Raw genomic sequence first — 25,487 nt, 5'->3', positions numbered from 1 at the left:
CAGCACACCTTTAGCTCAATAGTGGAAACACTAGGAGTCAAACTGTATCACAGACCAATCAGAAACTTTGATGGATAGACAAAATGGCCAAAGTCAGCTCATTTAGGATGAAACAATGGATCCAAAAACAAGCAAAGGAAAAGGTCAAGGAGGAGGAGGAGGAGAAGGCAGTCTAGGACACCAGTGAGGAGGAGGTGGATGAGGTAGAGTTGGAGGAACATAATTGACCATCGGGCTACTGTAAATGTCCCTGGTCAGCGTGGAGGGAATGTCACTCTGTGTGCAGCCATCAGCCATGGAGGGATACTCCACCGCCATGCCATTCTAGGACCCTATAACACCATGCTTCTCCTTACTTTTCTTGATGGTCTAAGACAAAATATGTTCCAGTTGGACTACAGGGAACCAGCACAGCCAGAGCACCCTCACTACGTTTTTGTTTGGGATAATGTTAGCTTCCATCGCGCTGCTCTGGTTCATGAGGTTTTCTAACATCTTTCTGCCTTCATAGCCTCCCAGGCAGAACCAAAACCATAGGGTATGGTTTTGGGTGTAGAGCTTCATTTTGACCTCAAAATACGATGTTTGGGAAATTGGGTGAGATGTTATGGATTTGTGTTTTGAGAATACGAGGCATAGTTTCAAAAAATTTGTTTAAGCAATCGAGAAAAACGGTAACATCTAGCTGCACGGTTTTGTACAGCTTCACAGGTACCAATGGAAGTTCAATAAATACGGGGGGGGGGGGGGGGGGGGGAGTCTCCCTTGGGATCTCAATTTAAAAAAAAAAATAAAAAATTGCATTTCAGATTTCACAAAAGTACTTTTTTTTCTCTTTTCCAATGTCTCTTGCTCCATAACTAGCTGTTCTTACCTTTAAATAGAACTCTGTCTTCCTCTCCTTTCCTGTCTTTCATACATCTTGCTCCATCTTTGAGTGACGTGAGCTCTCATTCTTTTCTCCTGTTGGGAAATATCGCAATTGTACCTTTAACTAGCATACAGAGTGTGCCCTAAGCTTCACAGAAACAGTTTGTGTGTTTGCTGATGTTTGTTGAGCTGATAGAAACGCTACATTTGAAATTACCTACCACTTTTAAACAAAAACAAAATGTCACTCTTTGTGCTCATTTCTCTCTGTAGGGGTAGCTAGATGCTGAAGTAAGAACACCTGAATATTGCGCAGTAAATCATGCATAAATTACATGATTTTGTCTTTTTCATTTGCCTTTTTCATGATAAGCCGTGGTGATTGAATCAAAAACATTCAGGATTGAAGGTATACAGTAGCGTGAAATAATAACTCCTCAAATGTCTTAAACCAAAAGTAACTACCCTGTTTTGAAAATGTAAGCAGTAGGAAGTAGAGATATTTGTAAGAAAATAAATGTAAAAAGTAAAAGTAAAAAGTTTCCAGAAAACTAAATACTCAAGGAAAGTAAAGATAATGGAAAATTCTACTTAAGTACAGTAACACAGGATTTTTTGCTTCATTGCTTCCCACCTCTGCAATTGTGCACCTTTTAAGAAGAAATAGGCTTTTATACACTATAGAGAAGACAGATGGCTGGAAAGAGGAGTGAAAGAGACCATCTATGCCCACTGTGAACAAGCATCTTTGAACAGAGGGGGTGTCTTATGACACCAACTCTCTGGCACCTACAATGCAGTTTTGAGATCCCATCCGAGGTGCCTCAACCCCACTCACATCTTGCATCAGATGATCTCAATGGGTCACATAATGGGGCGAGGCAAAGTCTCACAATGGTTTCGCCCAAAACCTTTTTCACACCTTGGAGCATGTGATGAGGCACATGATCAATAGTGGGTCAACGACACTCTTAACAACTCCCACTAGGGATTAAATACCTGGGACTCTTTACCATTTGCTTTTTACCTGAAGAAGCTTCTCAGATGAGAGCTGAAACCTTAAAAAAAAAAAAAACGTTAAAGAAATCTAATCACTTTCTTTCCAAGCTCATTAGATATCACAGATACAAGCAGCAGAATTATTTTCCTTCAAAGAGTGGCTCTTAGAGATAGGGTGAAGAGCTCAGTCATGCAAGAGGGACTCAAAGTAGAGCCGTTGTTTCTTCACATAGAAAGTTGAGATGGTCCAGGTATCGGACAAGGATGCCTCCTGGAAACCTCTTCTGTGAAGTATTCTGGGCATGTCCAACTGGGAGGAGGCCCAGGGGCAGACCCAGGACTCGCTGGAGAGATTATGTCTCTTGAGAATGTCTCAGTGGTGGTTGGGGTAAAGAAAAGTGTGGGCTTCACTGCTCAGATTGCTCACCCTGTACCCAAACTAAATTAATCCCAAATTAATCCATCCATCCACTTTCATAACTACCTTATCCCAGCTTGAACAGGGTAAAAAGTTAATTACCAGCCCATTGCATTCTCACATCCGAGCATCTAATATAGAATATACTTATTAACATAACAAGCTTGTCTTTGTTGCAGCTAAAATAGCAGCAACAATTTCCTGCTAACCTCATTAATTCTGTGCTGCCCATGCACAAACAAACAAACAAACAAACAAAACACAAACACACACTCACTCTTTCTCTCTCTCACACACACCCCTACACACACACACACACACACACACACACACACACACACACACACACACACACACACGAGAACTTCTTGTGTTGCACCAGAGTTTGGTACTCTATCTAAAGATCTACATAGAATATCAAACTTGCGGGTTCTTGCCAGATGTGATAAACAATTTATTGCTTAATTTTCTCACACTAGGAAGTGTTTCGTTTGCCTTTGTGGTTACCATGTCTGATGAGCTAAAATGCTGTTTCTAACAACCTCTATGTTTGATCTGTTAAATGATCATTTTTCTCCTAATTTAAGGATCACTTAGATCACTTAGACTTAATCAGGTTCATACAATATACAGTGAATTACTGAGCAGATCTCAAACAAATGAAGCCATTTCCATTAATGCTGCTTAATGTTGTTAGTATTATTGTCTTTATTTATACATTTTCATCATATACGTCAAATGCTTGTGTCCCATATATGAACACATAAAATGTTTCTTAATTTACCTTAATAAAATATGTAAAATCATTCAAGGTAATTCGGATTTACTTAGTAGAACTCATTAACCTTTACTATTCTGATCTGACAATGATGTTGCTTTCTGTTTTAATCATCTTTCATTTTTTTTCATTTCACTGTGTTTTCCTCAGAACCTCAGAAGACTAGAAGTGGAAAAAAATTGTTTCCTTGTTTGTGTAGCCCGTGTCTTGACAAGTGAATAAATTCCCCAGCAATAAAAAAAACAACAAAAAAAAAATTAGTAATCATTCAAAGCAGTTTAATGTTTCTTTATAGAATAGTTTATGCACATTGTTTTCGATGTAAAACTAAAGGGCAACATCTCCAGAAAAACTCAGGAAATGCGAAAGGTTAAATTTAAATATGACACTTTGTGCTATAAACAGACAATGTGCACCTGCGTAAATTTGCAAGGAGCGCACACACAAACACACACACATACACACATAAAATACACAGTGTACCCTCACCACAAGATGTGGAGCCCAGCAGGAATGAGGCCTATGATAGGGGAGCAGGAAAGGTGGGTGAGGAAGTGGTGATTTTCATCTGCGTACTCCCACACAAAACTCAGATGTGGGTATGAAAGAGAGAAGTGTGACATGTTCTCATTTTGTCCTACCCGCAGTTCTTCCATTTTGTGAAATATGTAATACTGCTGGGATCATATGAATAACATCTTTGATAGCAGGAGCGTATGCTTTACAAATTTGCTCAAATGGTTCCTCTTACAGTGAAAAATTTCACCCAAGACTTGGCTGGGTATGTGCTTCTCTAACAAAAAAAGGAAGTACAAGCTGCTTTCGTGTTGCGTTAATGGCCACAGTATTTTCAGAAAGAGTTTGGAAACAAACACATAGGTTGGGACATTTTCTTAACAATGTACAAATACATAACTATACAAAATCCCTTTTACCACGAAAACATGGATTAGAGTAACTTCCTTTTACGATTACTGTATGACGCTGTTGATACTAGACTGAATACACATTGTAACCAAAAAACAAAATCAAACAAATTAAAAAACTAAACTAAAAAATAATAATAAAGAAAACACATAAAGAAAAAAAGAAAAGGCCATCATATGAACAAAAACAACAACAACAAAACCACTTGGCAATACATACAGTACAAACAAATACTGGGTGCAACACTAACAGCAGAACAAGGATTTAGTTCATTTTTTTACAGCTAAATTAAGGCACATACACTGCATGTGTCCATACACAATTGATATATATTTTAGATGGAAGGGATTTAAAAAAACACATCAGCAGAAGAGACTACGTAAAATAAAGCCCTTTTCTTTTTCTTTCTTTTTTAGTTTAGCATGGGAAAATAGGTCTGTGGCATATGTTCTATATGTGCATCTTGCAGAATCAGCTGTGGTTTCTCAGGTGTTGCTGCTGCTGTTCTCAGCTGTCATTTTGGAGGAGGCGCCGGAAGTATAGAGATAGTCTTTAAACAGGCTCATCACTCTCTTCTTGTATGTCTTAATGGCAAAAAAGTAGATGACTGGATCCAAGCAGCAGTTGAAGTTCATTAACGAAACGGTAATCTAGAAGGTAAGGGTAAATTATGAAAAGGAAAAAAAGAAAGAGAAATGACGGGGACATTTTAAAATCAATTGAAAAAAGAAAACACAGCAGTTCTCACCTGTAAAGACACTTTAAAGGCTCTCAGTTCTTCACAGGTTGGCTGGTGGTGTATTTTTCTGGCCATAAACTGGATGACATTGACGTGATAAGGGCTAAAACATACGATGAAGGTGAGGAGGATGAGCAGAATAATAGTGTTGGCCCTGTGATTCCTCCTTGAGCGACCAGTTACAGAGTTCTTTTTAGCTGCATCTCGCAGTTTAATGTTGATCTTGGCATAGCAGCACATGATAATGGTAAGCGGGCAGCAGAAGGACACAACGCAGGCCAGAATCAGAAGATACGGAGTGAAGCGGGAGCCCTCGAAGTTGAAGTACTCCATGCAGGTTCGTCTTCCCTGATGCTCATGCAGCATGCTGCGGAACAGCAGAGGCGCTACCTCCAGAAAAACTAGAGCCCAGACCAGGCAGCACACCCTTCGAACAACCTTTACACTCCTTAAACACTGCAGCCGGTGTGGATGCACCATGGCCAGGTATCTGTCCAAGCTGATGCAGGTCATGAAGCCGATACCTGGTGAGAATGTAATGGAAGTGACACACAGCTTCTGCTTATTGCGTTCACCATCCCAGTTGCAATCTGAGCATTTTGTTTTGTTGTTGAACATTTGGAAATGTTTCATGTATTTCAAAAGTTTAAATGCAATGCTTTTTGAGTGTTAGTAGATATATATGTCATATGTGACAGATATGATGTACTGGTCATGTCTGTAATTACTGACATGTTTTGCATGTGTCTTTCTAAATAGAAAAAAGTGAACTAAAACTAGTATAAAGATCTGGCAGCACCTGTACAGACATACACAAAGACAAGCTCCAAAAGTACAATGACAAAATTTCTCATATTACCTGCATATGTGTTTGTAAAGAAAAGAAGTGTGGTCACTTTGCAGAGAAGGTCACCAAAAGGCCAGTCAAAGTGACGGATGTAGTAGGTAATTCTCCCAGGAAGTGCCAGTGTGAACAGAGCATCAGATAAAGCAAGGTTGACCAGATAAATGGAGGTGGAGTTGAACTTCTGTTTTCTCTGGCAGATGACACGGAGAACCAAACTGTTGCCGCATGTGCTGATGATGAATACCACAGAGTAGAAAATGGGGAAAAGGACCACTGCGGCTCTTTGGTATACAAACACATCACAGCTGCTCTGGTTTGATGGAACTGCAACAGAGTCCAGGGTCATGTTTCCACCAGCCATCTTGCCTGTCACTTTATGAAAATAAGAAAGAATGTCATAATAAATCAACACAGGCAGGAAAATGCATGTAAATACAGGAGCAACAGACCACTGTGCTGCTATATAGACAAAGAAAACTATAATAAGGAATACTTACAGTTAGAAACAGAGTAACCAAGTATTTTTTAACTGTAAATGCTGCAGAGTCTGCTAGTTATGGTTGTAAAAGAAGCAGCAAGGCTTGAAATATCTTTGCAAAGTTTATGTGAAGTGTTCAAATCCCACCTCTCCTTTCTGACATCACACATTACATTTGGGTAAATGTCACACATGAACAACAACAGTAGTTGCATGTTAACATCCTGTCCCCCAGGACATGCAATGCATTAAAATACCCTCATTTAAGATATAATGTACTTGTATCAATTGTCATCCTATTTGCCATTTCAGTTTTTTTAGTATTTTTACTTTTTAATTGGGATGACAATGCTACTTTAAATCACAAGCTGTGAGGCAGGTAGTCATTATGTATTTACATGCATATACATACATATATGTGGCATAAATTTACATACATGCTGAGAACATAACAGTAACATTCATATATGTTATTTCTAAAAGTTTATCGTTATTGGGTATTAACACTTAAAGTGTGACAACAAGAAGCCACTTGGACTGTGATGTGTGACTTCAATTTTGTTTTTGTTTTTTTCCTTTATGCAGACAAAATATATATAAACCATCACAGGTTTGCACTGTTTGTGGTGGCAGAAATCTTGTTTGAGGGGAGGGTTTGTGATGCAAACTAAGGGGGAAATCAAATTAATTTAAATTAATTTGAGTTTTTGTTAGTTGCACAGTGGAGTAACTAAAAGATTATGAGATTTGGAAACAAAGAGGTTGTCTACCAATTCACTAGTCAGCATGTCGAAGTACCCTTGGGCAAGATGCTGAACCCTGACTTGGCCCTGAGGCATCCGTCAGCAGCGAGTGAGGGTTTGTCCCTGTGAGTTTGTGTGTGTGTGAGTGTTAAACAAAAAACGATATGAATGTGTGTGATTGGGCGAATGGGATTTGTAGTAGAAAGCATTACAAGTGCTCAAATAGAGTAGAAAGGGTACTACAGTACATAAATACAAATCGTCTTACAATTTAGAAAGAGAAAGATATGACGTGATCTGGGCATAAGGAGAAGATACAATATATCCTATCTTGTCTTATTCTGTCTTGTGTCGAAGAGTATGCACCTCATTTGGGAGCAGGATTGAAAAAAAGGACCGTGTAGGTTGACTAGAACTGATTACTTCTTCTTGTAGAGTCTGAATATATTCAAAAGCAAGACTTACATGCATACCACAGAAGGAGTTGTGATATGATTTGAATTGACTGCAGTTAACATAGGAGTCACTTTCACTGCTGCTGGCAGTGGGTGCAGCGCCGTTTTGAGAAAGGTTAGATGAAGTGATAGAGTGTGAGGTTTTATTACGTTCCCGTCTCTGAGGTTTTTCAAGTTCATACTCTTATGTAGCTGAGGTAAATGCAGAAGGCCTGAGATGGTACTGATGGAAGATATAGCAGGAAGCTAAAGTATTGCTTGATGTGTGAATGAAACACTAACAGTCTGAAGGCAGTTGTGTCTCCATATATATATATATGTGCATGTACAAATCAAAACCACCAACCCGCCTGAAAGATTAAAAACATATAAACACTCTAAACTGAAATACAAGGTGTTAAATTCTGAGAATAGTTATAGCGGTTACATGTGGCAATGTGAATCTGTGTTGGCAAAGGAAGGTGCAACACGAGCTTCACTGCAAACAAAAGACGCAGTGTGCTCATACTACTTCACTGATGGAAATTAGGTGCCCCAACATTTTGGACTGTTTTGTATTTTAAAGTGAAAACATCAAGACGATGAAGAATAGTCCAGTGGCGTTGATGGAGGGAAATCCCCGCTAATTCTAATAAATTATGACTAATTTTAACTGTGTAGCTACAGCTAGCAGTGTCAGCAGCCACCTGACAGCTGGAGTTGCCATTTCCCTCATGACACATGACTGTAAAACCTTTATAATTGAAACTGATGAGTGAAAAAAACAAAAAAGCAAAAAACAAAAGTGAATGCATGTATGTCTTTCTGTCTGTAAATATGTCTGTGCAGGTTCTCAGTCATCCAGGTCACAGTAATCTAAGTAGCTTGAAAAAAGGTATAGAGTGAGGTCATGTTAAAAATCCATTCAAGTTTGGCTTAAATCCACCAAGGTCTTCAAGATAAACTTAATGATTTATTGATCAAAATTGACAAAAAGCCTTAGAACTTAGAAACTATGATTCTTATAAGTGTGGTGTGTATTGTTAACATATAGAAAGTACCATATAAAGATGTCAAATTTGACCTCTGACCTCTCCTTCAAGGTGAAAGTGATAACAGTGTTGGGAAGGTTACTTTTAAAATGTATTCCATTACAGAATACAGAATACATGCCCCAAAATGTATTCTGTAACGTATTCCGTTACGTTACTCAATGACAGTATGGTATTCTGAATACTTTGGATTACTTAATATATTATCATGCTTTTTACAACAACGTGAATGTACTATTGCCGTGTGATTTATTACTATTACTGAAGGTCCGCGACTCCGAGCTGTAGTAAAGGGACCTCTGACTAATACGGCGGGGTCCCTGTCGGCTCGTAGCCGAAAGCTAGCTTTACTTTGTTGTGTGGGTCAACTTTTCTTGCGAGAGACAGAGAGAGGCGTTGAAAGACTGCTCCAACGGAACTTATTGTTTTCGGAGGAAAACACGAACACGGTGTACAGTCGAGTCTTAATAGCTTGGCTGAAGTGGTTATTATTATATTTACATGCTTCCAGCTCCCGTTTTTCCTCGATGACAACTCGTACCTTTCCACTCCCCTTTTTCTCCCTCCTCGCGCTCACAGACCCATAACGTGTATGGCAGTCCATTCTCTCTGCGGACTACACTGCCCATGATGCTACATTCTTTAGAGCTATGCTTGTAGCATTCTGCCTGTTAGCTTAGCACAACAACAACAACAACAACGAAAAGGCGCTCTCTCACCTAGGAAACACACAGTCGCAGAGAGAGAGCGAGCGTCGCCCTGTAACCATGGCAACCGTAACGCTGCCGCCTGGAACAACAGAACGTAGCTGTCAAACAAAACCCAAACAGTCCTGACCCGCGACAAAATGAAACAGGAAAGTACCGCAGTGTAATCCATTTATTTCAACAAAGTAACTGTATTCTGAATACCACCTTTTTAAACGGTAACTGTAACGGAATACAGTTACTCATATTTTGTATTTTAAATACTTAACGGCGGTACATGTATTCCGTTACTCCCCAACACTGAGTGATAATAATGCTAGATTATGAAGTATTCAGCCATCTTTCACAGCCATAGAACTTGAGTAACATCTTGAGTAACATTCTTAATCCATAAGGTTTGATATGATGTCGGCCAATCCTTTGTAGCTATAACAGCTTCAACTCTTCTGGGAAGGCTTTCCACAAGTTTTAGGCATGTTTATGGGAATTTATTACCATTCTTTTAGAAGCATAATTGGTCAGTCACCGGTCAGACACTGATGCTGGACAAAGAGGCCTGGCTCGCCGTCCCTACTCTAATTCCTGAAGGTGATCTATTGAGTTCAGGACTCTGTGCAGGTCAGTCAAGCTCTTCCACAACAAACTTGCTCATTCATAGACCTTGTTCTGTGCACTGGTCCGTAACCAAGTTGGAATTGCAAGGGACCATCCCCAAACTGTTCCCACAAAGTTGGGAGCATGAAATTGGCCAACTTTCTTTGGCTGGAACTGAAGAACCGAGCCTGAAAAACAACTTCACACCATAATCACCCCTCCACCAAACTTTACACTTGGTACTATGGAGTCAGACAAGTACATTTCTCCTGGCAACAACCAAACCCAGATTCGTCCATCAGATTGCCAGACAGAGTACACGGGCGATGTGCTTTAGAGCACTGCATCTGGCACTTTGCATTATGTTTGGTGATGAAAGGCTTGGATGTAACTGCTCAGTCATGGAAACCCATGCAGAATCTTTCCCCTATGTGCCTCAGCACCCACCAATCCCCACTCTGTTATTTTACATGGTCTACTGCGTCATGGTTGAGTTGCTGTCATTCCAAATCCCTTGCACTTTGTTATAACATTACTACCAGCTGAATGTGGAATATTTATTAGGGAGGAAATTTTACAACTGGACTTGCACAGGTAGCATCCTATCACAGTACCATGCTGGAACTCACTGAGCTCCTTAGAGAAACCCATTCTTTCACAAATGTTTGTAGCAGCAGTCTGCGTGCTTAGGTGCTTCCCACATAGCAAAATTGGTATGGCCTGGATCTGGCCCACACAATGTGCTTACACATGGCCCACATACTGCAAAGAATGACAGCCCTTTGGTGGCCCAGATCAGGTTTGCCAGATGTGGCCCACACATGGGCCAGCAGTAGACACACCGCTGGCTCTGTGCTGGCCCAGAACAGTTTCAGCTCTGGCCGCAGATGTCAGCCTAATGTGTACCTTAATCAAGCCATATAATAAAAAACATATGCCGGAACATGCAAAACACTGCAAAAGTAACATGACAAAACTGGACTGATTCTTTTATAGTGCTTTTCTACTCTTCAGGATTACTTAAATTGCTCTATACAACTTGCCCAATTTCACTAAACTGAGTGCTTCCTAACTACATTCACACTCTTGACATGCAGACTGGAGGAGCCAGGAATCGAACCACTAACCTTTCAATCAGAAGGTGACCTGTTCTCCCTCCTGAGCTACAGCCACCCACTGACAGAGATGAGTAAACCGTCAATAGGTATTGGATAAAGTGTATACTCACAAACCTGTCAAACCTGCATTTGAAACGTTGGCTACCATAGCAGTATAGTATTGCAACACGGCATTTGGGTCTTCTGACTAAAATAGGAGAATAGGAATATAAATATTGCCATCATTGCCAGGCCTGGCAAACATCTGGTTGACATACACCCTGCCATGACACCAGTCAGTCAGAAGTGCCAGCTTGATGCTGGATCCAGGGAAGACCTGTTTTCTATGGGCCTGGGCCACATAAACCAATCCACCAGGTCTGGCCCATATCTGGATGACATACCACTTACCATCCCAGAAGTCATCCAGCAGTGCCGACTTGATACCAGATCTGGGCCAGACCTGCTTGCTATGTGGGTTCTTGTACCAAATGACTGGAACACCTTAATTCAGTGATTTGGATGGGTGAGTAAATGTTTTTGGCAAAATAGTGTATTCCTTAAAACTGTGCCAGGCACATTTGCGGGGATTCTAAATATATAATTACTTTGGACATCTGAACTCTTCTTCAAGGTCAAACTTGTATTAAAAATGTCTTTTATCTTTAAAACTATTGTTAAAGTTCTATTGCCTTTGTTTGTATTGGCAACATTTAGTAAATGATACTAGTATATGGGGATTCTAAATATCCCATTATAGTTTGCATCCAAATATCATGCCCCATTTGACAACTTTCTTTCAAGTTGACTCCAACATGTCTCTTTTTTATAACAGTATAAAATTCTTAAAGTACTTTTAAAAAGAACAATGAAAACAAACTGAATATATACAAAATACTTTAAAGTAAATTCTGCCCAGAGGGCAACCTGCCTTTGCAGAGCTCTGTGGTCTTTGAGTGCTTCTTGTTTTACAGTAAGCTATTTGACGTTCACTGTGGATACACTTAGGAAGTTGCTTTGTGGTTTATTGGTTAATTGGTTAAAAGATCCCCGGTTTGCAACCAAGAGACACAAACCCAGCTTTAGGGAGGTCACAAGCTAGTGTACTCTTTGTGCTGGTCCCAAGGTAAACACAAAAAATAAGTGAGAAGCTGAAAGTACATATTGTGGACACTTATGAAAGGTACAAAAATAAGGGTTTGTTTTACTTTGACAATGCTAACAATAATCCACAAAAAATATCATAACTTAAGCACATCATGTGATGTGAGGGAGAGAGCCTCAGTTTTCGCATCATCAGGGGCTAGCAAATTTACCATAGATTACAATATCTAACTTTGTGATTTATTAATTATTGATCGACGAGAAAGACTTTTACTAGAAGAGGAGGACAGTTAACTGGAAAAAAGAACTCACAATAACCTATAGCAGGCTTCATCCATAAGTTATCTACCTCCTTGTTTGGTATATTGTCTAATAAATATTAATATAGTCACAGAAGGTCAGACGCAGCTGACTATTGTTAATCCACACCCATAAATATAGACCCCTTCTCACCTAATTTTTGGTTCCGTAAAGTATAGTGCAGTAAAGTACAGTAAAAGTACAGTGGAAGCTCTCTGGCTAGTATTTTACTTGGTTATCCACAAAAGATTTCCAGCTTTGCGTAATTGAAATGGATGGCTGCTGGATAGGCAAAAGGTCACTAATTGTCACCAGTCAAATGTGGTTATAATACAGCTCACTTAAGTCACAATAAAAGCTTCATGCAGACAGTGTCACCTGCAGGTTAGGAGCCTGCTGCACTTCAGGCCTAAATTTCATGCTCCATTAATGATATTGTGCCCTGAGTTAAACATCTCATACCATCTGAAAGATGTGCTGGAAAAGGAAAAGACAGTCGTTCGTTAAGCCCTCACTAGGTGTCCTGAGGGTATCTCAGTGTTAAATTCTGCAGAAGCTCAGGAAGACACGAAGGGAGAAGATTATCACCAATCCTACCCATGCAGGGTCTCTACTAAAGCCCCAAAATGGGCTTCAGCAGTACCCACAGAGAGATTTAAAACCTGGGTGTACAAGAGAAACATAATACACAGCACATTGTGCATTTGAATGATATTTTGTGTTCTGACAAACCTGAAATAAAATAAGTGAAGAAAACACCAGTGGCAGCAGCAGCATAAAAAGTTGCACATGGTAGTTTGTAGTAGCGTGCTTGCAGTTCTCTGGGTTGATGGGTGTGTGACATGAAAGGTCTTAGGAAATCGAAAGTGACGACCCAGCATGGAACATGCATGGAAGTCACTTCTCAAAAATGTGACCTTTTTCTGGTTGTTAAGTCAGGGGTGGGCTAAAAAAAAGGAGGGGGTTGAGGAGAGAGGGGAACAAAGTGATTTGAAGAGAATTACACAATACTCAATGGTGCAACTCCAGTCCATAAAAGAACACCCCAGAAGGCATATCGTTTTAAAGGCACCCTCACGGTGGAGGGGAACCAGGGGTGTGTTGGTGAGCCAAACTGGGAATGACTTCTGGTGTCCACAACATGTGTAGGATAGTCAGCGTGGTTCCACAAATGATGCCCAACCAAATTTGGGATGTTTTTTGCTGCCAAAATGAATTGCGTGTGAAACTTGCCCCACTCACACGAGACACACAAAGTGTACTTTATTAACTTCACTGTGCTGCTGTTTATTTGTTTGGCAGCCAAATAGAAGAAATAATGACTGGAAGAAACAGCAGTTGTTGTTTTTTTACTTTAACACAGAAATGTCAAAAAAAAGAAAGAAAAAAGAAAAGAAAAATCTGTTCTTATGTGCAGTGCTAATTTTGGGATAATTGCAATATAATATAAAACCACTAGAGGGTGGGCGAACATTACAAATCCGAAGGATAAACGAACTCATAAGTTAGCAATAAGCAAAAGCTTTAATCATTTTAAAAATTCTTTTTATTAAAACTGTTATGTCTGCATTATTTGCGTTTGCACGGGATCACTGTGGTAGTGTTAAAATTGCGTGCTTGTGTGAATGCGTGCATTTGTGTGAGTGTGTGCGTGCGTGCATAAGCAGTCTGGTGGACATACCGCAGGGGACTCCTGCGTTGTCAGTGGGCCTCATGTGGCTCGTGTCTGGTCTCATCAGTCGCATCAATCGCCGCCTGCCCTACTCAGGCCTTGTCCCCTTTGCCACCATGCTCGCGTGAAGACTTTCCTTTCACACTTTGGTTCATATTTGTCACCTTTATCACTGATGAGTCCTTTGTTGTTTTTCTGGAAACAATTTAACTCCGCTCGCTTCGGAGAGGCGAGGGTGCTACACGACTCTTGTTACTATGGGAGAGTAACGAGACTGAATGAGAGCGTATGTGCGAAAAGCAGCCGTTAGAAGCTGTCACGGGTGTCTGTGATTAGCAGGCCACGATTTCTCTCACATTTCATTCTGGGCCTGTCTTAACGTAGGGGATCACAGACTGTTTTTAACACGCACCAAACCATTGCGTGTCATCGTTTCACAGCAGTGGACATGCTTTGAACTTACTGTATGTGAACTGTATGCCAAACTCTTCACGTGTATGAATATATAAAAATCAATACAAACTCACAAGAGTTGCAACAAAGCACCAACAAAACGGCCCATCTAACTAACTTAAAAGTTTGAACAAAGTTTAAAAAAGTTTTTAGGTTGCAAAATGTGCACGTGGTTTTAAAACGAAAGGAAATAAGTAAGAAAGCGTGTTTTTGTACATGCTATTTTGCTTTCTAATGCCACTTAACAATATACACTAATCACACTGTAAATAAATGACAATATTATACACACATTTATCTGCAAAGCTACATTAAGCTGGAATATTCAGTTATATTTATAGAATTATAGAACCTCATGTCATGTCGAACCACCCACCACCCCAGCTGCGCAGAAACTAGCACTAGAGGGAAAAGGTATTCAGTGATTTTCTGTTTAACCAGAACAGATCCGTTACCGGAAAAAGGATCTGAGCTCGGTTAACACAAGGTTTGAAGTTAGTGCGGTTTGCAGGGGTTTTCATTTTCATAACCATTACAACAGGAAGCGCGCAGCTGAGCAGCACCATCTTCAGGCTCAGCAATGAAACAATACTTAAGCACTCTAAACTCTGACTTATATGTTCTTCTATGTGTTTTCATATTACCTGGACTGCTGCAGGTGTATTTTCTGATGATTTGTTTTTTGCAAAGAAGTGTATACATTTTAAAGAGGATGTAGTAGTTAGTGAAACTCTGTTTAAAAAAGAAAAGAAAAAAGAATAAAGAATAAAATGCAAGCAGCAGATAAAAGAAACACACACAATTTTATGAAGCAGTAAAAACAGTATGCAAACATGAAAATGCAAAAACGTGAAGGTAGACAATATTGTCAATGATATTACGAGCTATTCCAAAAGCTGTGTGTTTATGGAATTCCTTGTCACTGGTCTTCCATCAATATTTGTATACCAAGCTTAAACAAAGCATGCATTCATCTGCAGCCGGTGACTCTGATTGCGTTTAAAGATGTGGCCTTGTTCCGCTGTCCACGCCACGGCCAGTTTTCGGGTCATCTGAGGCGATGTGCATATTTTGGATGTCATCTCGGCTGTTGTATTATTGTTTTATTCACAAAGCATGGACTAATTATTTCAACAGCTCTCTTCATTGGGGAGGAGACTGACAGTTGCCGTCATTGGAGTGATCAGTCTGTTCCTTGGACTCAGCCGAGGCTATTTGATGTATATTAACAATAATTGGTGCCACCGCCACAATGATGTTTAGTAAACCTTTGTGCTATTTTCCAGGAGGATGCCCATGAGGAATTTTTTGAGTAGCTGCTCTGTCTACAGACACGCCTTCAGAGGCAGGACAGATGAGATGACTGCTGTCGTCTGCAGATCAGAGACACCACGACCTAATCATCATTATCACCTTAAAGGGCATAGTATCTCTGTGTTTCTCTTCTGATCAACAGAACCACTAATACCCACTAAACACCACACTAATTCTATTACTGTAACATTTAATTATTAGATCATGCAAAAGAGATTTATAGAATGTGGCACTTGTTATTCTAAATAATTGCAAGATGGCTTTGGAACATTATTTAAATCATTATTTACCCATCTTACAATTGTGACATGCAAGAAAGTCATGAGATTAGGTTTGATTAGGTGTGTATATAAGATAGAAAACTGCTAGCATGAGCTAAAATGATTTTTTGATTATAAAAAAAAATATGTTTCAATTAAAACAAACTGTTTTTGTTTAGTCATTGAAACTTTTTATTGCCTCTGTAAGAAGTAACCGTTCTGGTTATACTTTCTCACTCTTCCTGGAAAACAAGGAATGATTAAAATATGTGTGTTTTGTTATTTTATATCAGCTATCAGATTATTTGGTAAAAGCAAAAGTTGGTTAGTTTGTGAGGATTTTTTATTTTATTTATTTTTGCAATCTGGCAACCAGTGAAGTAACAGTGTCTCAAGTTCCAGCATCTAGCAGTGACTCCAGCAGGTTTTGAGTCTGCCAGATTCTACAAGTGAATGAAAGGCAGATGTGTGGTGACAGCACTATGCTCATTAGGCCGAATCAGCCTCACACTGTGACAAGTGGCCAACTTGAGGCTTCGCTCGTCACTCACTGCTTACTCCGTTCAACCAAGACCAGCTCGGACTGTCCTACACCTAATTTAAAACCTTTAACTGTTCTGGCCTTTTCTCTTTTGCCTAAAACAGAACTCTAGGTCTGACAAACGAATTCAATTTTTACCAATAATCTCCTGCTCAGGCATTTCTTTAACTCCTCAACTCATTACCCATACCGTGATCCAAACGGCATCTCTGACTCTGACCACTGGTCAACCCCTTCTTCGCAATCCCAGCTGTGTGGTCAGTGCTGGCCCTCAGGACCTCTATCCCAGGGCTGAAGCTGTGCTATCTATTTCAGTCCACTACAGACCAGACAGCCGCCACTGTGGCTTCAGAGAATTCTCTGGCCGGCGATTGCTGATGGTCACCCTATCCTCATATGCTTTAGTATCCCCTTTGTCCAAACTGCTTAGCATCTGATGGGTCGCTCTAAGCCATTACGGCCAATCTGCAATTATAGATGTGTGGCTGCTGGACACAGAAACAGATGTGCTTTGATCTATTTATGGTGTGGGTGGATGGGCTTGGTGTGGGGTGTGTGTGTATGTGTGTGTGTGTGTGTGTGTGTGTGGGGGGGGGGGGGGGTTATAACAGCTTACGTCCATGCGTGGGTCAAGTCGTGAGGGTTTTGACGTCTCTTGTCTTTACGTTCACTTGACATGCACTCGTGTTTTTCAATAAACAAGAAGTCCAATGATGAACGATCACTAAGAGAGAGCAGCAATCGCAGCTGTTGTGGTCGTGTGTGCATTTCAGCACATATTCACTAAAGTGTGAATGCTCTGCATGTGTGTATGTGTGTGTGTAGCACTAATCTCAGTATGCCAGCTGTAACCAAGCATGTGCAGAGGTGAGAACTTGTTGCATGGAAATTCAGACAAGCCTGCTACACTAAGTAAAAAGGAACCAGTTTGAGCCCCATCTGTTTAAGCACCGAAATTTACCAAAGGGCAAAATAGTTAGTGTTGCAGTGCATTTTTAACGCCTTGTCTGCTTTTTTTTTTCTCCTCAGATTGAAGTACTTTGGGTGGTGAAAAATGGAAAACAAATGTACTGTTGACAGCTTTCCTATGCCCAGGGTGTGTGAGTATTTATATCATAAAGGTGCCAACACATCCTAGTTTTACAGGCTGACCATCGCTGCGAGGGGGGTGGGGGGCAAATGGGGAGCAGGGGGGCTATCCTGTAGCTCATTCTGGTAATTACTAGATCAGTGATGAATAGGCCTTGATAAGCCTGTGACAAATTAGCTTACAACAAAGTCTGCTGTTGCATGAAATTTTTATTCATTTTAAAAGAAGTTTGCTTTATAAAAGTGGGACATCTACAAATGGAACCTGCTGATACCACATTCACTCCCGGCGTGACTACAGTACAGTCTGGACTACATTAAGATTGGTGTAATTGCTGAAAGTGCCGTGGCTGTTTTGGTGTTTCGAGCCAGAGTTTTAAGCCTCACTAACTTCCACAGTCATTTTTCTTTCTTGTCACTTATCTTACTGTCGCCGCTATGCTTGTATTAAAAATTCACGGGTCACTTGTATGACATTTAGTGCTTGTCTCCAGTGTTCTGCATGCCCATGCTAAGTAGTCAGTTGTGACCACTTTACACAGCAGCAGCAACGCCTTGGGCGAACTGTGATTTCATAATAATATGGTGTCAGTGGCAAGCCTGATGGGAAAATGGTAATAACTCCACTACCAATATGAATAATGAATGGACTCATATCATTTCATAAATCGGATGGGATGTACAACATATGGAAATAAGCATGCATATTTTTTTTGCCAGTGGGTTTTACTGTTAAATAAAAGCAATGCAGTTTAAAGTGCTTTTGCAGGCCAAAATACTACATCATACATAAAACAGTGGGCAGCATGCTATGGGAGCCTACTGTCTACTGTACATTTGACAGAGCGCATTTGACAGAGTGCACAGGGTGAGTCCAGCACTGACTTTGCTTTGTAAGGTGGTCTGTCCTGAGGTGAACCATGTGTACACAGCTTTAGGTCCTCTCTGATGTATGTGTTTCTCAGTCAACTGGTGTCGTGTTTCGAGGCCACTATCCCACTGTGTTTGCTCAGTGTCAGTGTACTGAGGCAAGTACCGCTGGAACACTCTTTCATAAAACTACAAGCAGTTCTTAAATTTCAAGAATTAAGAGTGCTGTGATGTTCATTTTTTGTTCGCCATCCAAATAATTTGTATCTATTTAACTTTTTTCCCCACTTGAAAGCATACTAGGAGCCTTGAAGCTCTTTTCTGAACTGAGCGGTTTCTATCATATTTAAGGCCTGAGGTGTCAAAACCAGTCATTAAGTGGGAATGTGGGAAAGTGTAACTGAAGCAGGCCCAAACATGTTTACTTATTGTGAAATTATTCGCATAATTGCTCAATCCCTCAACAAAATACCCAAGAAGTTAATATTCTGAAGTCTGGCTGAACCTGCTCATTAATTCAGTTAAATGAAGTGAAAGAGGCAGAATCAGAGTCAACCGAATGGGAAAAAAAGCCCTTAAGACCATTTCCTATGATTTGGCTAGCATGTGGTAAAGTCCGGGGGTCAGTATATGTCTTTCCCTTTCTTGTTCCTGAGTTTTTTCAGTGTATTAATCTCACATTGGTTTATGCTTAAATCGTTTCCTTTACTGTTCCTTCCCTCTCTCCTTATTCCTCTCATGATTGCTGGGTCAGTAACTTGGTGGTGGATTGGGTCAGGGGGCACACTCTGGTTTTGTCCACCAGCTCTGGGCTGTGAAGACTAATGCCTCCTGACACTCTCAGCTCCATCAGTCCTGGCAGCATCATTTTTGTAATGCAGAAGTCATCAGGGCCTAGGATTGCGTGAGGGCTCTCATCTGGAAACCCAAACAACCTTAACCTCATTGAATTCCTGTTGATGCATACAAAAATTAATGACTGGTTTAAGTTGCTACTTTGTCTCCTGGGATTACACCATATTCCAAGGGATTGCTTTTCAGGAAATCTCTCTAAGGTTAAATAACCGATCTGGTTTTGAGGATTAAATAGGAAAGATTTTAAAACCCTTGATCATGTGTATGAGTTGAGGGTTTTTTTTGTTTTTTTTTAATGATTTCAGTTAAAAGGCCAAAGTTTAATCTGAATTGCATGGCCTCTTTAACTGGTGTGCTGGTCGTTTCCAACCACACTCCACTTCCTTTATGGGCACTCAAATGAATTGTTGCTTAACCTGCGCAGTGACCCTGCCACATGCTATCTGCACCCCTCTACGCAAGATCCACCACTACACTATTTCCCTTCTGGGCAAGGGTTTTGCTCAGTGTCAACCAGAGCCACACACTTGTGAAGGGAAATCCATAAACCTTGTGTTAGTGCGGAGAAAAAAAAGCCAGCACCAGTGCTTACTCATCTGTTAAAAACGGAGTGATCTGCAAAGTTTGTATGAGAGGGTTTTTGACGGTGCCCTGCTGCTTTGTCAGTGCAGCACATGCTGCAGGCACTGGCATCCCCTATTGCCTTCCAGGTCATTGGCCAGGCTCAGCGGGAGGTGGGCTTCTAGCCCCATGACACGTCCCTGATTCACAGCTGGATCCGTAACAAGGTATCATAGCAAATGAGTCGGTAAAACATCACTGGTTTGAAGAGCATGGAAAATTGTCATGATATCATTTGTAATTCCTGATCTGGACTGCCGTTGGTAGAAGAGAGAGAAAGAGAGTGTAAGAGAGATCTGATAATAAAGGGATTTTATTCCCCCGTATCATCACCACCACCACCAACACCACCAGTATCGCCCCCTTCTTCCACACACCACTCCAGAACCTGACCTCCAAACTGATGCCTCAGGGGGGAGATTCAAGCTAATGTAAGGAGGCAACAATTAAACATCTCATGATTCTCAGCCAAGTGGCTTATAGGTGTTTCCCTTGTAACATGAGAGCTTCATGACACATTGTCCACATCCTGAATATGGTTTTTGCTCCTCATTACAAACGACTCATGAGTGGTCGTGATGTGTCAGACCAGGCCAACCCTGGTGTGTTGTAATGCTAGAAGTGATTTTAGGAGATTTTATCTAGGTTAAATCAGTAGCAAATATGGCTAAATATTAGAAGAATTTCAACAAATTGACCGATATTCAGATTTTTTTTACTCAATAAATATTATAGTTTCAAAATTTTGTGCAGCGAAAAAAATATATATAATTGAAGTATATGTTTTACAGATCACTGGTAATGCTGCAAACAAAATGAATCATTTCAAAAGAAAAATAATATATATCTTATTTATATTTTATTTTATATAATTACAATAAATTGTCTCTTAGCCAAATCGTGACATTAATAATAATGAAAATCTTGGCACAGACTACCTTGATCATTTCTTCCCTACATCATCAAAACAAAACAAAAACTTGCTGTATTAAAAACAGTTTGCAGTAACACTGGATATGTAAACCTTTATGATCTTTAACCTTTCTATGCTTAGAGTACAGTTGGCTGTGAGGCTGTGTGCGGGTTTGATGGATGCAAAGAATGGACAAACATCAGCTCCCTCTAAAACCACAATGGAGACCTTGGATCTAAATGTCATGGTTTCATAACGGATACACTGACATTTGTGTGATGGGATTTAGCCATGGGTTAATATAGCCATTGCTGGCACACCGCATTGATGTCCATCTCACTTGGGCTGTGAAGTCTATCTCACCATTTTCTCTTTCTGGTGCACTCGCAGAGGTTTCTTTCAAAGGGATGAATTGGATTCTATGCTGGTTTAAACCAATTATTTTATCAGAAAAAAACTGTTTGATATGTAGGTTTGTTTTATATGATGTTAATGTGCCTCAGGAGCTGTTCAGATCATTTTTTTTTTTGGGTGAGTGTTGGGCTTGGGGAGGGGAGGGTGCTACTGGGGGAAGGCAGGCGATCAGCATTAAAATCAGAGCCATGTAAATCTAATCAATTATACAGTTTTTCAGATAAAATGTTGGTAAATCAAAACACATTTTCCAAAAGTCACAGTATAATGAGAAATTTAAATTGGAAACAGAAACCATTTGTTTATTATAAATGCCAGGGTGAGGTGGTGACTTGCCATCCATAAATTTTGTTATCCTTTCATATTCCTTTTATCTATGACTACAGCTTTGGCACTCGTTCAAGATTTTAATGAACCCAGACTTCTGAGGCATCAAGGCCTAGTGATGCATTGTCCATTTGGATGGGGGGGAGGGGGGTACAGAGCGGGACAAAGGCAAAAAGCTTTCTCCTTTGACATAATATTTTATATTCTGTTGCCTTACAGGGGGGTCATTAGGTGATTGCAACATTCAACAACATAACAGATTGACAAGAATAAACACATATTCTGCATATATCTGGAATTAATACCAGACTGATGAGCTTGTGCATGTGTGTGTGTGTGTGTGTGTGTGTGTGTGTGTGTGTGTGTGTGTGTGTGTGTGTGTGTGTGTGTGTGTGTGTGTGTGTGTGTGTGGAAAAGGGTGACTTGAATCAAAAAATAATTTTCTGTGCTTCATGAGGACACGGAGAACCCTCCTGCTCTGGCGCGACCTGTTGTCGGCTGCTTTCTTGGGCTCAGAGGTTCCTAGGGGAGACCAGAATGGAAGTTGAGCATCTTGCTGTGATCCAAAGAAAGTGTGCCAAATGCTATCAAAACTGGATTAGTAGACAACAATTGTGTTCGATGAACAGAAGGGGGAGGGAAAGAAGTAGTTTCCAAGTAACCCATGGATGGAATTTTCCAACTCCATCGCAGTTTTATCACATGTAGAAATGACCTTTCTTTGTTTAGTTGCATGTTTTTAAAAATGTACGTTAGCCTATCTAAAAAAGATTTCAGATTTTTCAAGTGACAAAGAGGAACCAAACTTATTTTTTTGTCATGTTTTCCATGTATTATTAGTCTATGACAAAGATAAAGTAAATAATGGCAATCCATTCCTTCAGTTGTCCCTGGCATTTTTGGCTTTTTAGTCTTGAAGGTGATGCAGTGTCTATACTTTAACCCCGTGTCAAGGGTGTAGTGTACTGTATATTTAATAATAAAAAAAAGAAATTCAAAATGTAAAAAAAAAAATGAAGAAATAATGCAGAATAAAAAATACATTAAGTAAAAAGTACTTTAACTTGGACTTTCTACTTTATGTAAAACTGGGGCAATTATCTTATCTTATTATGAGGAGAAAATAAAATATTTTGTTTGGTATGATCTGTAGTGGATAGATTTCTTTCTTTCATTTCTTACATTTCAAAAAGCAAGATAAAAAAAAGAAACAAATCATGAACTTGAGACGTTTTCTCGACTTTTTCTCAAGTTAAGCTAACAGATACATTTGGCTCTATAGCCCTCATGAAGTAAGCTCTACAATAAATCCAGCAGCACATTCACATTTAAATTCAAACACAGCCCAAAGGCTGTCCTCTGAATGCTGACATTTGGAGCAAATCTCCTGCTGACTTAATCATGGCAAATACTATGTGTCATTTGTGCACCACACTTGGACCTGGCTGATGGTAGCTGTAGTAATTCACCACTGCTGCGAGAGACAACTCCTGGGGTGACGTGCCTTGTGCTCAAATCTCACTTTCACTTTGTTTCCCCCATTTCCTTCCATTTGAAGCTCCGGGCAGTCTGTGCCTTCAAAGAGCAGACAGTTCATGTGAGGACCAGTTCAGAGAGACAGTACTCTGAGATGATGTGTAATCCACAGAAACTTTGACTTTAGTTTTTATGCAGCTGCTCTTATTTTGTTGAATTACTCTTTATTTCTGCTACTTTATCACAACTGTTGGACTGGAAACATATTTCATCCGCTGCACTTTATCCTCGACAGCAGTCTCAGCCAGTTACTCTCTGTTTACCACTCCATGTGCTAACAGCACTCCAGATACGCCCCTTCCCAGGCTGTGGCCAATCACATGATTCAAGCTGCACACACGCGCCGCTAGTGAAGCCAATCGCCGCTTGCTCTTGTAGCGTCATCGGAAAACATGGCGGCGCACATTACTAGAGCTGTGAAACAACTCGTCCCACAGTAAGTCAATTTATTTTCAGTTTATCTCGATTGAAAATGATGATTTGACCTGTCGGCTGAGGAGGAAAAAAACAAAACACACTGTAAATATTTAGGCGCTAATTTTTATGAATAGGTTTTCCTGCTCATAGCGTGCAGCTAGCAGCTGCTGGTCAAATGTCACTTGTTTTGTAGGCGGTGGAGAAGCAGCTGTGTTTGTAGCAACATGTTTTTACAGCCTTGCGTTTTCCAAAATAACGGAATACACAGTTTTTGTTTATTTTTATTGTAGCAACGTGGCTGTTATTTGTTGAACGACTTTAGTAATGTAGTGTAAGAATGTGTGACTCATTCTGCCCAGGGTCGCAGTTTTACAGCACATCTAATGTGAGGTGGGAAACGAAGTAAAAATGTTACTGGGGCCAAGAGGTAGTGTGTAATTTGATAACTAAGTAAAACATTAAACACAGACCGTGTGCTATGCAGGCTTGGCTTTTGTGAGGGACATTTGCTTTTTTTTTTAAATGCAACTTTTCCGACGACTTTGCAAAGAAAATATAATAACATAAAAGTTTGACAGTTATTTTCTTGCATTGCGGTAGTCGTCCTCCACTCCACTATTGCCCCTTTTCTTTCCCGTAACTTTTAAAGAAAAAGTTATTTTACTGCTGTTCTCTCTAGTGATCATCTTTGGATGAATTCCCATCAAAATCCAAATATATCACCACACCTCTTTTTTATGTTTTTGTTTTTCTAAGACACATATTTCTTATGTTTGTGTCACATTTACAAGATTAGATCACAGGGTTGCATTCTGCTCCTTGAAAATAACCTGGGGAAAAGTTGCCTTCCTTTGGCAACTTTATAAGTTTCTACCTTGGCTTTGCTGTAGCTGCATTTCATTTTCTTTGCTGTACTTTCGGTCATAAATTGTGACTTCACGGTGAATCGCAATTTTCTCCATAGGCAGCAGAAGATGGTGACAGGTCAACCTTTGCTCTAAATGTGCACTGTTTGATAGACATTTAACACAGTCCCATAATGACAACGTTCCCCCCTTTCTCCTTAGACAGTGGATAAAAGCCCGGTCTAGAAACGCATTCGTCCTGCAGTGCTCACTTTAGAAATGCTGGAGCCAGTTGAAATGCTGGATATCAAATGCTGTACACTTACGCATAACATGGGATACTCTATCACTTTACACTGTTGCAGACTTCTTTGATATGCTGTGGTTGAGTGATGAATAAAAGATGCATATTCATATGAAAATCAAACCAAAACCACATCATAATTGGAGGAAAAGTAAATGATCCTCACTGTTAAAGGAGCTCTGTGCAACCTCGGAGAGCCATTCTTATTAATGATACTCAAATGAGGCTAGTGTACTAATCTTCACCTGCTCACTGACACAAGCAAAATTCTAGGTGAACTCACATCAGTGACATACTCTAAGTGCTCAGAAGCCTTACTTTGATTATAGGAATATAACCAGAATACAAGCAGTTGGCAACCAGTTGAATTGAGTCTCCTCTTCCAAAGAGGTGTCCTGCAGGTGAGTTGTGCTCAGCTTGTGTGCTGATGCTGTTTCACGTTCAGTTAATGGGCAGTTTGTGAGTAAATGTTACAAAAAATTCAGTGCAGTCATCGTGCAACCACTGATTTTTTTCTCCCTTCCTAGTTGCAAGGAAGTTGCCAGTTTCGAGTTATGCTGCTGTGATAAATGCAAATGCTAATGACTTTTGCGACATATAATCAAATCAATGGAACAATATACCAGCCCTGCAATAAACTGGACTTTCTTCAAGGGTAGGGATGGGTATCGAAAACCGGTTCTTGTTGAGAACCGGTTCCCACTGTTTCAATTCCTTGGAATTGTTTGCCATTTTTGCAAACGATTCCCTTATCGATTCCAGTTGCCCCGAATGACGTCATCACGTTGCGGAGCGTCATTTACCTGGCAGGAAACACGGCGCGTAAGCGGCTCAAACGCTCAAAAGTTTGGTTATACTTTACGAGAACGGATGACAACAGGGCAACTTGCAATAATTGCAAAGTAGATATTTAATTTAAGGGAGGAAACACTACGAGTATGCAAAAGCATTTGCTCACAAAACACGCGA

General features: G+C 40.2%; 2 protein-coding genes across 5 annotated transcripts in view; one reads left to right on the top strand and one right to left on the bottom strand.

Moving 5' to 3' along the window:
* Nucleotides 1-4,185: 4,185 nt before the first annotated feature.
* On the bottom strand, nt 4,186-14,033 carry LOC113007951 (G-protein coupled receptor 183). Of its 4 annotated transcripts, none has more exons than XM_026145032.1 (4): nt 13,769-14,033; nt 5,591-5,950; nt 4,741-5,255; nt 4,186-4,642 (listed from the first exon to the last, which is right to left on the bottom strand). In XM_026145032.1, exons 1-4 carry the CDS (start codon nt 13,830-13,832, stop codon nt 4,478-4,480), a joined length of 1,104 nt encoding a protein of 367 aa, XP_026000817.1. In that variant the 5' UTR covers nt 13,833-14,033; the 3' UTR covers nt 4,186-4,477. The 4 variants fall into 4 exon arrangements, with proteins under 4 accessions (XP_026000817.1, XP_026000820.1, XP_026000819.1 ...); XM_026145035.1 differs by lacking the exon at nt 13,769-14,033 and adding an exon at nt 8,827-8,854; XM_026145034.1 differs by lacking the exon at nt 13,769-14,033 and adding an exon at nt 8,787-8,803.
* A 9,273-nt stretch (nt 14,034-23,306) lies between these two features.
* clybl (citrate lyase beta like) overlaps nt 23,307-25,487 on the top strand; it is a 66,163-nt gene continuing 63,982 nt past the window's right edge. Inside the window, exon 1 of the mRNA XM_026144784.1 lies at nt 23,307-23,388. Within this exon, the coding sequence (XP_026000569.1) occupies nt 23,345-23,388 (44 nt within the window). The 5' untranslated portion in view covers nt 23,307-23,344. The remainder of the gene's footprint in view (nt 23,389-25,487) is intronic.

This window comes from Astatotilapia calliptera, chromosome 16, assembly GCF_900246225.1.
Source record: "Astatotilapia calliptera chromosome 16, fAstCal1.2, whole genome shotgun sequence".
Classification (NCBI taxonomy): domain Eukaryota; kingdom Metazoa; phylum Chordata; class Actinopteri; order Cichliformes; family Cichlidae; genus Astatotilapia; species Astatotilapia calliptera.
This window is presented reverse-complemented; position numbering and strand designations above follow the sequence as displayed.